The sequence below is a fragment of the Camarhynchus parvulus genome, chromosome 6 (assembly GCF_901933205.1).
Source record: "Camarhynchus parvulus chromosome 6, STF_HiC, whole genome shotgun sequence".
NCBI classification, from domain to species: Eukaryota; Metazoa; Chordata; class Aves; order Passeriformes; family Thraupidae; genus Camarhynchus; species Camarhynchus parvulus.
In genome coordinates, this window is record NC_044576.1 from 17,783,706 (window position 1) to 17,798,355 (window position 14,650).

Sequence of the window (14,650 nt, forward strand, 5' to 3'; positions counted from 1 at the left end):
CTTGCTAATCGGCTGCAGTTGTACAGAGGCTTAGTCTGCAGACCAAGTCCTGCTGGAAGGGAAATGGTGACACAGTCTTGAGGCATTTTATTTATAGTTAATCTTCATGTGGTGTGTGAACTAATTTTTTGCCTAAAAGGGCTGTGTTACCAGCACTAGTAAACAGTTTTGTAAGTCAGCTGTTTTCCCAGTCTATAAAACTGTCAAAAATACAACATGAGGTTTTTTTTTAATAAAGATACATATAGTTTTTCCAAGTGTTAGAATGAATAGAAAATTCTTTAAAGAAATGCATGAGAGAATTTCATACTAAACTGCTGAACATGGTACTATTGAGAAGTTTCCCAAATGTTGTGAGTTGGCAGCTCTGAACTTTTGCTTCTGCTCTCCTTTCACACAAATCTTTGCTTTGGGTACCCCAATAAAGTTCACAGAAACAGAAAGCCTCTGAAATGTTTTCTGTGTCCATAAAGTTTGTTTATACTGTGTGGACAGAGAGAGAGGTTTATTATGGACATTTCTGAGCTCCATGAGATGTTATGAGAGGATACAGAATCAAGGCAAAGCAGTTACCAGAGGACACAGCCATGCACTGGTCATGCAAGATGCCATGGCCTGTGTCGCAAAGGGTGAATGCTTTTTCATGGTTATAGTTAAGACAAAGTAAAATTATTTCCTAAACATCAGTTTCCTTCAGTTATTTTTCACCTGCCTCTCTCCTGTCTTGCATATTGAACAGTGAAGTTCCTTTAGACATTCACAGTCTTTCTTGTTTTAGGTGAGGACCAGTGCAGTGATCATATCATCGCACCTCTGGTGGCAGAAGATAAGATTTCTTTTGGAATCAATGCCGTGTGCTCATCTCTCACTACAGTCCAAGATATAAAGAGCTCTTACAATGAAGTTGATGGTCGGCTGATTGCCAAAGAGGTCACAAATTTCCCTTTCTTAAACAAGAAATTTTCTCAGGCTTCTAATGTTTCCTAGAGCCAAATTTCTGACTTTGTCTTGCCTGTGTACCTTCAGAGGTTTATTTTTTTTAACTTCTTTTTCCATTCCTTAACTTTGATCTACTCATAGGTTAATTTTCACCTATTAAAAGCATTTTTTGAAAGAGGAGCAGAAGCCATAATTTTCAGGTTTTATGATTATTTGTTTCAGTCTGTGTTTTCTTAATGCCTTCACAGGGACTTTTCACATGCTATTCTATTGTTCTTGCTAATACCAGGTCTATTGATATATGAAAGTAGGGCATTGTGGCATGTTGTTGGTGGGTGAATATTTGTCCTTGCAATCAACTTTTTATCAAAAAAGATGGTTTTCATAGCCTAAAATTATGAAAATAATTCAAAGTATTAGAGCATGCATTTTTTAGTGTCCCTGATACTACCAAAGTTTTTCCTAAAGTGCCTTTTATCTGTTTCAGATTGGGATTAATTCTCGGGACAGTTCAACTCCAATATTCCTAGCTAAGAATATTGCTGGACACCTCTCAGGTTCCTTGAGGACTATTGGGTCAGTTGCTGTGGGCCAATATGGTAAATGCACTTGTCTTAATGTTAATATTCTTTTAAGAGTGGAGCTTTATTCTGTCCAATAATAGATTGTCTGTGTGACTTCCTGGTAGAGTAACACTGCAATTTCCTAGGGGTGAGAGTGTTCCAGTCCTCCCCAGCAGCCACCAGCCTGAATTTTATTGGGGGCCCTGCCATTCTCCTGGGTCTCATTGCTAAAGCCCATGATGACCACACCATGTATGCAGCGGTCAAAGTCCTGAACTCCATCCTCAACAGCAGCCCCTTGAGTGCAAAACTGATGAGGCACATCCATGGATACCAGGTAGACACACTTTTGCTCATTCATTATGGTTATAGTCTTTCCCTTGCAGATATTTACCCCCAAATCTATCAACAGGAATGAACCAAACATATCCTGACTATAGCCACTTGTGGTTGGAGCTTAGTAAGTTAGGAAGGGGATATAGGATGGTGCTCCACATCCTGTGCTTACAGTCCCTCCATAACAGTTTTCTGCTGAAGGAAGTGTGAGGGCAGATGCCACTTGGTCAGACATGATTTAATACACTAAATAAGCCAGAGCAGCAGATTTGTGGCTGACCCACTCTTCACCTTTTTTTACCAACACACTTGATCCCACACACAAAAGACCACTTTTCAGGCAGCTTTTCTTCCTCCCCTTGGCTCATCCAGCCTAAGATTCCTCTTTACAGACTGTCTACTGTAGGGCTGACAGTGAATTCCTATGGCTCAGTCTTCACTGTGTATGAGGAATTGTGCTGATATAAATAAGTGCTGCCTGAATTGATTAAGTATGTCCCAAATTAATCCTTAAACCTGAAAACTATGCAGATTGAAGATTTCGGTTGTATGTAAAGTCTAAATATGTAACATTGGATGGATTGAGGCTGAAGTATGAAGTTTCAGTTTAGTATCATTCACTTTGTTCTGTGTAGGTGAAGTAGAGAACTCTGAAAAAACAGAGAAGACTCTTTAATATAGAAGGTTCCAAACAAGACCCTCAACATTAGGGTTTCATTAATGATTTATTATAATCTTTCCATTTTCCCAACATGCAAATTGTCCATAAATTGATTGCAGTTTATATGAATATGTTTATCCTACGTAGATATTGCTTGCTCAATCCTTTGTATTGTGTATGACCTGTTCCTTTTGATTTTTTGCTACATAGTGTTCTCTCCATGTTATCATTATATTGCAATGGAGTGAAGTTTTTTTTAAAAGCCAAGTAATATATGTGTCTTGATATGTATTTTCAAATTAATTTCTATTCTTCCCAACCTGCTCAAAATGTAATGGCTTTCTGAACATTCTTCTCACAGTATGGAGAAATTGTTGGATAATGAAAGGTAGGCTCAGTTGAGAAACTGGCAATGTTTCACTAATGCTTTTCATTTGGGGAGGTAAAATTTAGTATTTTTTAAATTAACACCATTTGTAAGCAATTAAGAATACATCCATGGAGAATAGCATAGAACACCTACTATGGTTATTTACAGTTATATTTCTCTGTTGCTTTTTTAAAATTACATTCAACATAATATGGCACATATTTTCCTCCTGTTCAATGCCACAGAGTTGCCAATTCCTTCAAAAATTCATCCTTAGACTTTCTGCATGAAATTTTACGTCTGGACTGAAATCTTCATTTTCTTTATGATGCTTATGCAAAATGCATGCATGCATGACTTCTACATCTGAGTAAACTATACGTTGGTCTTGAATTAAATACAGATTTATACTTGGCAAATACTTATTTAGTCTTCTCTTTTCAGTTGCTGAGCTACCTATTGAAGAGGAAGACTCGGCTGCTAAACAACAGGATTTTACAATTAATATTCTCCCTAGTGGGCACAGCTGAGCTGGGCTTTGAGTCTTCTGTCATCAAGAATTATAGTGCATTCCAGTATGTTCTCTGCAACTTTGAGGTAAAACTGTTCCTGTTACTCTGTGGGTTTGGCTCTATTAAAGATGACTTTATAATACAAGATTTGGTTTGCTCACAGCATCTCCTGGATCCAGTATTTGTGTGTTGTGCTTTTGCACGCTGTGGGCCCCCAGGTCTGCAGGAACACTCCTGAGGGTCTGATCCTCAGGGTTAGAACTGGAGCTACAGCTCCCTGCACAAGCAGGGACTTCCCAGTGCCTGCAGGCTGCATTACAGAAACACTCAAAGTTTATGGTGTTCTCCTCCCCAGGCTGGTTTTAACTGTTTCTCTGATGCAGCTACTGTTCTCACAGCTCAGTAAAACCTCTGCTTTCCTTTGTCTTTCAGCTTTGGATGAAAGCACCAGAAAACCTTGACTTTGTTCTTCTTTCCCATCTTGTGGAGATCTTGCAGTCCTCCAGGTATAAACTTTCGTTTGAATCAGAAACCTGTGGGACAAACTCATCTGTAACCTGACTGAACTCTGAGGTGGATATGAAGAGTCTAATCCCAATTGGAATCAGGGGATTCTGGGAGTGAATCATTCTTGTATTGCTCTTTCAAGCCTGGAGTTAGGGATTTGTTCAGCCCCTGAGATGACTTTGGGGCCAGTCTGGGAAAAGATACCTGGTTCATGTGGAACCACTGCTGTACAATGCAAGTTTAAATATCTGCTGGGGGCGGGGGGCGGGGGGAATCTTAATGTTTGAATTGACTATGAAATAATTTTTTAAATATATTATTGAAGTTGTGTTTAAAATCAAAACACAACCCCTTTATCAATATTCTTAATAATTTGGACTGGAGCTAAAAGTATCTAAAGAGACAAAGCATGGCAGAGGGACTGAGTAAAGCTAGATTCCTGCTTTTTGGTAGCAGAAAGCTCTGTGCAGAGCTGTCTGGTTCCCCTTGCTAAGTTTTACAGGAATAGCATTTTTTGCTACCATCTCACCACTTGAAAATTCAATAATATTTTCTTTGAACTTGTTGGAATGCAGCAGTTTCTGGAGTAGAGGGCAGAGGAGAAGAGTAGAACACACAAAGTAGTCTTCCCATCTCCATCACTGATACATGCTCAATTTGTCTGACCATGTTTGAAATGTTATAAAAACAGCATTAAAAGCCAAAAATGCAAAGTATCAGTACAACCTGAGAATCCTTTTAGCTGAAACTCTGCAAATTTTGTCATTTCCAGTAGAAGCTTTTAATAGTCCCTGTGCTTTTTTTACAGAGATGCATGTCAGAATATTGCAATTGCCTACCATGTACAAATGGTGCCCAAGCTTGTTTTCCTTTTCAATGATCCTGAAATCAGCAGCTCCAAGATCACTGTGGCCTGCACTATCCTGTCCCATCTCTTGCAAGGATACTTTAATACAAGGGATGTTCTCAGGTAACCCTCAAGGTCTAAAGCTTTTCCTCAGATTGCAGATGATCTGTACTTCTGCTGGTGTTGGAGAGAGCTTGACAGTAGAGCTTCCCTCACCTTGTCTCGGTAGAACACCAGATCTTTGGCAACTGCAGGATCCCCTGGTGAAAAACTGATTAAAAACTTTGTCATTCACTCCAACCTTATATTTGTGTCAAGGTGAATTGGGTGATTCCTGTTATAATGGTGGCAGAACAGACAGTTCTGTAGGTATGACTGGGTTTACCCAAATATGTGCTTAATATTTGGTTTCATTAAAGCCTTGTCCCTAAAGTATCACTACAGTATTACAACTTGGCCCCAAAGAACTGTGTACCTAATCCTGTCAGTTTGGCTTATATCCCAGTAACAATCCTTTTTGTTCCTGAATTTCAATCAGTTATGTTAGTCAGGATTTCATGAAGCATAGCATTTAAATCATCATTTGCTCTTCACAGAACGTAAGCACTGCTTCATTTGATATTCCCAGACTAATTGTATCAACCCACAGCTGAGGAAGGTCCACATAGTGCTGTCTGCAGCCACCTGATTCCCAGGGAAATGCACTGCACACATGGAACTCTATTTCTAAAGCTCTGTTTTTGATACTGTAAAAACAGAGTTGCATGTCAAACCTGTGGACTCTGCCTTTTGCTCTGTTGGAGAGTATGAGCACCTCTAATAGTTAACTGTGGAGTAAGCTAATAATGGAACTTGGTGTTTTCCAGCTCTTTTGTGACTGTATGCTCCTGGATATATGTTATCTCTATGTATATTCCTACTCTGGGCTTGTAGGAATTAGTCTCTTCTTTTGTCATATAGGTGGCAAGACAGGTGAGAGTTGTGGATTTAGTGTATTAAATTTGATGTATTGTAAGGAGTGTGAATGAGCATTTTTCCTTAAATAATCATGATTTGTTATTCCATGGTAACATGATTAGTTGTCAGGCCCATGAATGCTGAGAGTGGACAGAGGCAGCACTCTGTGCCTGTCCTTCTAGCCCCAGGACGGCAGAGACTGTAACAGGCTGTCAGCAGCACTGAGAGGTGCTGGAGCTTCTGCTGGTCCCAGATTTGGACTTCTAGAGGGAATTGCTGTGTGGGCTATTCCTGCAGAACAACTGGTGTCTGTCCCTTAAGAAATATCCTTGTGGGCAGGAGGAGATTGTGCATCTTCACTAAATGTGTGTATTTCACATTAATCTTTCTATCCTTAGAACCAGGTAATGTGTCAAAGCAAACTACAGGTGAAGAAAGGATGCCATGCCTCCTCACAGTGGACCTGCTAAGGTTTCTCTGTTCTCCTCTATATGCTTGGAAACCAAGTGGTAATAACAGTGAAATTAGAATGCCACAGGCTGCTCAGAATCTTTCATATAAACTGAGTGCTTTACTCAGGATTCCTTTCCTCTTGGTGAAAGACCTTTAAAGTAGAGAAAATGTTTCCATAGCAGAATATATTTTACTTTGATTTGTAGATAGTTTCGTTCATCAAAATATAAGAAAGACAAACTATTAGAGAGCATCCAAAGAAGGGCCACGAGGATGAAGAGTCTAGAGGTGAAGCCACACGAGGAGCAGCTGAGGTCACTTGGTCTGTTCAGCCTGGACAAGAGGAGACTGAGGAGAGACCTCACTGCAGTTACAGCTTCCTCTGAGGGGAAGAGAATGGGCAGACACTGATCTCTGCTCTGGGGTGACAGTGACAGGACCCCAGAGAATGGCCTGAAGTTGTCGGGGGGGTTTAGATTGCACACTAGGAAAAGGTTCTTCACCCAGAGGGTGGTCAGGTGATGGAACAGGGTCCCCAGGGAAGTGGTGACAGCACCAAGGCTGACAGAGATCAAGAAATGTTGGACAATACTCTCAGGCACAAGTGTGACTCTTGGATTGTCCTGCTGAGGGCCAGGAGTTGGGCTTTGATGATCCTTGTGGGTACCTTCCAACTCAGCACAGTCTGTGACCTTTTAATTTACTTCCTAGTTTATGAAGCTTTCATCCAATCTCTGAAGTGGCTAGAATTTCTAATGGTGGTTCTTAAGTCACTGTTAACCTGTATGTAGCCTTGCATATAATCTCCAAATAAATTAATATCTTTCTGTTGACCACAACTGCTTGACTCTTTCTCTGCTAGGATTGGATTGTTCCTTGTTTACACCTTGAAACCTTCTTCTGTGGATGAAAATCAGATTTACCTGGATAGTGTGGCTGAGAGGCCCACTGAAGGTGAGGGGCTGCCTCTGGGGTATGTGTTGTGATAGTTTAACTACAGAATTTCCCTCCTTCCCCAGCACCTGATCAACCCTAATTGCAACATTAGTGCTTCCGCCTTCTGCTGCAGGAAGAGGCAAAATTCAAATTTCTTCATATGGAAAGGGACAGGCTGCACTGAGGTGATCCTTTGCTCTCTCTCTGCCAATAAACCAGCAGTACTTTCACTGCATTGTGCAGAGCCAACACAGTGCTGGATTTCAGACAAACACAGAGAGGAAGGACATTAAATTGAAGTTGTCCCCAAACCTACCTACTGGGCTGGTACAAGGAATAAAATTTCAATGGGCATCCTGGATTTTCTGTAAATGCTTACAGTTGTAGCAAATAATAATGAGGAGCACTGCACGTCTTAAAGTAGCTGTGTGTTTGTCAGGTTCACATGGAGGAGCATCCAGTCATTTGGCCCTTTCACTGGGATCTTTCAGTTGAGGCTTTATTGTTACTGCACCTGTAAACAACAGATCATATTAAGGTGACAGTGGTAACTGCAGTTTGTATATAGACATCTCAGCTGGGCAATACAAGTCAGATTGCCTGTTTATATTTCTCTCTCTATTTAACCTGAGATATTATTCATCATGCAGTGTTAATGAGTTTTAAAAGAGAGGACTTGGGCAGTGTAAGCACTGGTTGTTTCTTACATTAGCAGGAATCTTTATGTCTAAAATTTGATGTCCACATCCTTTTACTCTGCAAAAAACAGATAGAAGTGTTTCTATGGGGCTAATTGGGTGCAAACAAAATTGTTCATCAAAGCAATGGAACATCTTTTGTCTCTTCTTTACTCTTTATTGCTTTTTGATATTTGTAGCCTTAAACCAAACATCTGGAAAGACAATCTGTCTTCGAAACCAGCTACTGAGGATGCTGTTAGATGTAATATGCTCAGACAAACTTCAGCTGTCCTCTGAGTAAGTAAGAGAAACGTTTAGGAAGTGTCTCTGTCTCCCATATTTTTCATCTTTCTGGTGCTTAACCAGGACTAAACACGCTGATAATATTTGAACTGCAACAAATACTAAGTAAGAGCAGGCTGGATTCAGAGAGACTTTTTTGTCAGTGATTTATCTGGCATTCACACAGCTGTGTGGTCTGATCATACAACTGATATCCATTTTGGAAAAAGTTTCATTTTTTCAGAAAACACAGTGAAGTGGGAACTTGGATATTAATATTTCTTCTGCATAGCAGGGGTTGAAGAAACCCCTGTCTCTGAAATCTGTCTCTGAAAATCAAGTCAATCTAACGTAGGATTGCTTGCACCGCTCTATCATAACCATGAGAATGCCATTATTATAATTGTACCTTTCATAACTGAAAGGCAGACTTCATAGTGCTGGGAGCTGTAATTGTGCATTTTCATTAGATAGCACTTCTTGGACTTGAAAATTTAAACCAGAATTTTGAATTTCATCACTTGAAAGATCTGGTCTGTGATGTAGTTTGCCTTGGTTATTGATAAACACACTCAGAAGGGGCTTCACATTAATGAACTGTTTTGCCTGACAGTAATACAAGGTTATATGTAGCAGGAATTGAATGACTTCAGCTGTGTGAATGAGCCTGTTGTTACATCTTGGTGATTTTCTAAAGGTACACCTTTAATGAGATTTTTTTTTTCTAGAGAAACATGAGGTTCTAGATCACTTCAAGATAATTTTATATAATATCTCCTTTCTGTCTTCCATCATGTTTCCTCCCATGTGTTTTCCTTTACCTGTTTTTCCTAGGGAAAAAGAAAAGATGTTTTTGGCACTGGGGCCAGACTGGTTTCTGCTGTTCACACAGAGCTACCTGCACTTCAGCACAGTTGTCCTGGGAATCAAACTGCTTCTGTGCTTCCTCCACAATCGTTTGCTGCTGAACAGATTCAAGGAGGGGATAGTGGCTGGGCGTTGGCTGGAAAACAGCTCTGCAGGGTTGAACATTCTAATGGGTATGTGCTGGTTTAACATTCCCAGAACACTGCCTTGATCCAGCTCAGTGGTAGAAGATCATTGTGCACATGATAGGAGGATTCCCACTGATCTCAGTAGACCAAGAGTTTAAATTACTTTCTAAGGCAAATTTGTCCTGGTTCTTCAGCATTTCTGTGCTGAAAAGTGGAAAGTAGTACTTCTCCCTTGCAGGTAATTAGCAACTCTGATTAGATGGGCCTTTTTGTGTTGCACAAAATGAGGCTACTTGATAAACCTGTAAGGTGTTCAGATGTCAACTTGTGCTCTGAAACCTTTTGTCTTTCAAAGATTTGTTCAGCCTGCTTTTTGATAATTAAACCTGGGGTTCTGAGAAAGGGAGGAGAAAGGAAGAAGAACAATTCAGGGAGAAAGCCCTTTAACAAAAGTGATAGTGGTAAAAATTGTTATCTGTTAGTCTGGGGGTGTTTTTTAAACTGTTGATACTGCAGCCTAGCAGACTACTGTGTTGTAGGACAGAGACAAGGATAAAATTGTGTCAGGAATCCTTCTGCTGATATGCCATTCATTTTTAGACACTTTCATTTTCTTTTCCTTTAAAGATAATTTAAGAAGTCATCCTCTGGTGCCTGACAATGGCTACTTCTTGATTTTTGGATTTTCTGTATTGCAAAGATGTCTGACTGATCATGTTCACATCCCTGAGATCTACTTGGTTGTGGCAGAGCTCTTTCTGGCAGCTCCACCGTCTGAACCACCTGAAGCAGTCAAGGTATAAAAAAAAAGCAGACAAGTACCTGAAGCTGCTATTGCATTACTATTTTGACATTTTATGCCTTTTCCCATGAGATGATTCTCAGGCATGTTAACCCTACTTGGGTTTTGTAATAATAAAAACTATTAATATTTTTCAAATTAAGTTAATTAACTTTTATTTAAGAAAGTTTATGTTCACAACAACCTTGTTCATGCAGGTGTTAAATGTTACAAATTTAATAGGAGAGGAAGGAGCTGCTGGAGGTAGACACATGTTGGTTTTGTTCTGATGTATCATATACAATTCCTGTCTCTTAATGAAATCTCTTTCCTCCTGTGTAGAAAGATCTTGAGTCTATGTTGCAGTGGATCTTGCAGCACCACCATAGAGAGAATGTCCTCAAATCTGGGTTGTGTGCAGAGGCAGCTGTGTTACTGCTGGAAATGGTTAGATTCACTGTGGACAAGGTAAGTGTTTCGTTGCAAGGACAGTGCAGTGTGAGTGGCTGAATAAGGAGCCCAGGTGTGAGAGATGCTGGTAGCAGCCTTTGCCTGTAATCCCTAGTCCTGCTCTGCCCTCAGAGGGCGATTCTGAGCAGGCACTGCCCAGGGACACAACAGCTACTGCCCTGGATATGTAGCACAGGATGTGATGGGGTCATGTTTGAGAGAAACCACAGACATTCAGTTTTTTCATTCCTGATGATGTCACGTTTCTGGTTGGATGTATCTTCAATCTGCAAGGTGGGATTGACTACTTTGTGCCTTGTCTGACTTTTGTGGCTGTGTCACTTCTTGCTTAGGAATATCTAAAGAACAAAGATAAGCTTTTATGAATGAGGAATGCTGCCTTGACCAGATGCACATTTGTCTGTTCAGCCTATTGCAGATGCAGAAGCCTCCTGGGCAATTGCCTATCCAGGGAATATTATCGAGTTTCTGTGCTTGATCTATCACAGTTATACGCAGGACCCTGTGTGGCACTGTCCTGACTTCTTGAAAACTTTGGCTATGATTACTTTCCATTCAGGATCACCCAAGGTATGTGTACAGGAGCCAGCATAATCCCTTCTGACCAGAGATGGGTCACTAGGAGAAAAAAAATCAATGTACAGTAGACTGAGTGCAAATGTATTGCTATCTGTTTTCACAGGGTGGGTCTGAAGGCCTTCTGACCCCTGATGGTCCAGCCATTGCTGAAGGGAAAGGCTGTGCTGATCCCTCCTCTCTCCCACTCCTACCACACCCTGCCAAGAAACAAGTGTGGGATTTTGTACGAGTCCTCCTGATGGACAGTCTTCTCAACATCCCAGCAAGCAAACAAGGACATCCCCTTGAGCTGCTTCTTGAGGTTTATCTCATCAGCAGGCTTTGCTGTTCTACCTCGCACTGGGGGTGGAAGGACAGGACATATCCTTCTAGTGACCTAGTAACAAAAGTGCTAACAGTGACTAAAGGAAAGGACTTCTCTAATTCCTCTGCATTAATGTGAACTAAGAAAATACTCTCCCTGGAAGACAGAGAAGACATTTTTCAGTCAATGTTTAATATTGAAGAAAAGCGTGGGAAAAAAATAATTTTCCTTAGTAACTGCCTGCTTGTCATTAGGGCACCCCTTGAATTTGTTGAGAACAGAAAATATCACATGGCACATTCAGTATACAAATTTTTGAGATAACAATATCTCAGTTCTCAAACAAAACAACCCTGGCTCCACTGTAAGTGCAGATTAATACAAGCTGTAGCAGCTGAGCCTGATTATAGATTTCAACTACTCTAGAGAAACAGAATAGTCTGAAGAAAGGAGAAAATTAAAAATTTAGGATTCAGCTCCAAATTGTCAATAGTTCAGGTATCCCAGATGTGAATTCTGATGCAGACTTAGCTTGGTAATACAAATAGTAATGAACATAAGCTTGGCTGCAATTGCAATGACATAAATCCTCTTGTGGAGCCCCAACTCCGTAAGGGTTTATATAGACTATCCTGAGGTTTGGTACAGTTAAAATAGAGTTTGGATTTCTGGTCGTCTGAATCCTGGGCCTGCTAATGGAGCTCAGTGTCCCTGAGCACAAGACCTCTTGGGAACCACCTATGAGCCAAATTCTGCCCCTTCACAAAACCTTGTTTCTGTTCAGTGTGCAGAGGGTACTGGCTGTCAGCTAGATGGTGTGGTCCTATGTAAGAGTTCCTTGTTTTCCATTTGGGAATGAAGTTCTGCCATCACATCTGTTGTCCAGTAGCCATCCACATATGCACTCCTGCTGAAAGTGAAGTTGAGTCAGATTTCCTGTTTTCCTGCTGTACTAATTTGTGTGCCATCACTGTATAGGCTTCTCCAGAAGATGCCACCAGTGAGCAGAGGAGACTTTTTCAGACAAAAGTTCTGCTGTCTGCTATGGATGTCTTTCAGGTTACCAGCCAAGGCGAGGGGAAAACGAGACCAAGAGGTGAGTGGTAAGAATCAGATTAACTCTTGTTTGAATATCATGCTAATTGATATTTAGCATGTGGGTGTCATTGTTAGAAAGGTCTGGAAACAACAGCTAGAATGACAGTCCAGCTCAGCAGGCTCCACTGTCCATCTTACTGCAAGCCAGTTTGCATCAGTTATTGTAATTTTATAATTTTTCTGGAGAGCATCTTCCTTTTTTCTTTTTGAGAAGAGATTCTGAATATTAGAAAGGGAGTATGTAGAAAGAAACCTAGGTTCATCCTTGAATGCTTCTGGAAACAGCCCCATTAACTTAGTTGTTACTGCTCTCCTTTCTGAGTTGTTAGTTAAACCAGTTCTTCATTACAGCATTTTAGTGAGATTGGTTCCATCCTTAAGATGAAACTATCATTTCCAGTCTGAGTAAGGTGTTTCTGCTACACTTAGTCTTCTTAGACATGTCCCAGCTCTGAGATATTATGGTATGAGACTGTTCCCTCTCAGCTCTTGTAATCTCACATTCCACTTCTTTTTAATTTCCTCTTTTCTCCAATAATCAACCCTCTTATATCCTCTCCAGCACACACTGATCCTCATGGTACTTCAGAATCAGCTGCACCCCTATCCATGATGAATATTGCTTATTTTGTTCAGAAGCTGGTTAAGAAACTGAACAGCAGAATGTTTGTGGCTGATCCCAAGCAAATCCTGATCTTCATTGCCAAACAGATTATGTGTGTGAGTCACTTTTCTTCTCCCCAGCTTTTATCAACATGCTGTAACGTGATGGGTTTTTACACTGAGGTCATGAGACTGCAATTCTGAAGAAGATGGCTGTAATCCATTTGGTGATTGTTTTTATTCCTGGTTTTTTGTATGAGGACATAACAGCTGTAAATTATAATTAGAGAGAGATGGTACAGCGTACAGAAAGGATAGTTAACTCTTTTTTGACACTGTCTGCTGGCTATGTACACATTGCTGAACTGGGATAAATTAATCTCTTCCACAGTTATGGGGACTTCAGCAGAAATACAGAAAAAAAATTATGTCACAGGTAGTTCAGGTCAATTTTGCTGAAATAAGTTTCCAACAGTTTGAATGAAATGGGAGGAGTGGATCCTTGGGGAGAAAGTTCTTTGAGCAAGCCAAGTAAACTGCTGTTTTGTGTTTTTACAGGTCTTAGAAAGCTCTGTTTCTCAAAAGGAAGTTTTCCTCAGTGCCCTGTACAGCTGCTTAAACAGAGCCATCCTATACTGCTTATCCAGGCCTCAGCAATCACTGCCTGAACAGTTTAATGTCCTGAATACTCTCATTGTTCTGCAAGAGCAGTGGGACATTATCTTTGCAACTTACAACTCAAATAGCAATTTTGTCATCTGCCTGATGTACTGCCTTTGCCAACTGAACTCGGGCAGGTACAAGTGTTCATCTTATTATGTTTCTTTATATTTGTGCTGTACCTCTGGAAGTGGGTGCAGAGGGGGAGATATCACATAACTTAGGCAATTTCCAGTCTGGGAAATCACTAGAAACTGAGATTGAGCTGGATCCAGCATTTCCAGCAGCTACTCACTTCAGAGTAGCAACTGCAGTTAACAAGCTTGAACTGATTTCAGTGGAGCTGGCTCACAAGCCCATCAGGAAAATGAGCATCTGGAAATCTTTCTGGGATGTGGGCTAGGATCACTCCCAAGTCATGTAGGTGGCCATTCTCTGAGACATCTGCATGGGGTAATTTAGTGAGAGGTTTTGTCTGATCCAGTAGTCATTTGTGTGTGGGTACATTTAAAGCATATCTAGAAGTGTGAATGGATCTTATGATCCTTGTGTTATTGTTTCTTGGTTCTGAGCTGCAATATTTTAGTTGTTCTGACATTGGGAGTTTTGCCCTCTGCCATTGGGTAGGGCTAGAACATCCATACCCACTGTTTGCTGTTCTTACAGATGTTTATATAACAGATGTACTATTGCTAATGTAAGCTGGGGAGTTACCTTGGAAGCTCAGTTTTGCGAAAAAAAGTAAATATTAGCGAAGTGCATTTTTCACTTTAATGTTTCTTGCTTCAACCATAACCTTCTGTACTGCTTTGATGGTCAGAATGGAATTCATTAATACAATATCACACCAGAAATGAGCTGCACTTCTTGAGATCTTTTCTGGATGTTCTTATTACAGTCAGATAATAATTTCCAGGCCAAACCTGTTGAGATGGGGTGAGGATTGCTTTTATGGAGTAAGAGCACAAATGAATTTTAAAAAACTAAAGTACTGAATGGTTTATGTTATCCAAAAGCTAAACATAGCAAATCCAGGGAATCAGATATGTGGTATTTTAAATAAAATCGGAAACAAAAATGGCAATTTTGCATACCCAAGGGTTTGATACTCCCAGA

General features: G+C 40.4%; 1 protein-coding gene across 1 annotated transcript in view; it reads left to right on the top strand.

Moving 5' to 3' along the window:
- WDFY4 (WDFY family member 4) overlaps positions 1–14,650 on the top strand; it is a 112,011-nt gene that overhangs the window by 37,061 nt on the left and 60,300 nt on the right. Inside the window, exons 21-36 of the mRNA XM_030950981.1 lie at positions 779–930; positions 1,427–1,538; positions 1,649–1,839; positions 3,314–3,466; positions 3,814–3,887; positions 4,697–4,858; positions 7,008–7,099; positions 7,959–8,058; positions 8,878–9,083; positions 9,666–9,835; positions 10,162–10,287; positions 10,699–10,860; positions 10,973–11,170; positions 12,152–12,269; positions 12,834–12,991; positions 13,433–13,671. Coding sequence (XP_030806841.1) covers positions 779–930; positions 1,427–1,538; positions 1,649–1,839; positions 3,314–3,466; positions 3,814–3,887; positions 4,697–4,858; positions 7,008–7,099; positions 7,959–8,058; positions 8,878–9,083; positions 9,666–9,835; positions 10,162–10,287; positions 10,699–10,860; positions 10,973–11,170; positions 12,152–12,269; positions 12,834–12,991; positions 13,433–13,671 — 2,413 coding nt within the window. The remainder of the gene's footprint in view (positions 1–778; positions 931–1,426; positions 1,539–1,648; positions 1,840–3,313; positions 3,467–3,813; positions 3,888–4,696; positions 4,859–7,007; positions 7,100–7,958; positions 8,059–8,877; positions 9,084–9,665; positions 9,836–10,161; positions 10,288–10,698; positions 10,861–10,972; positions 11,171–12,151; positions 12,270–12,833; positions 12,992–13,432; positions 13,672–14,650) is intronic.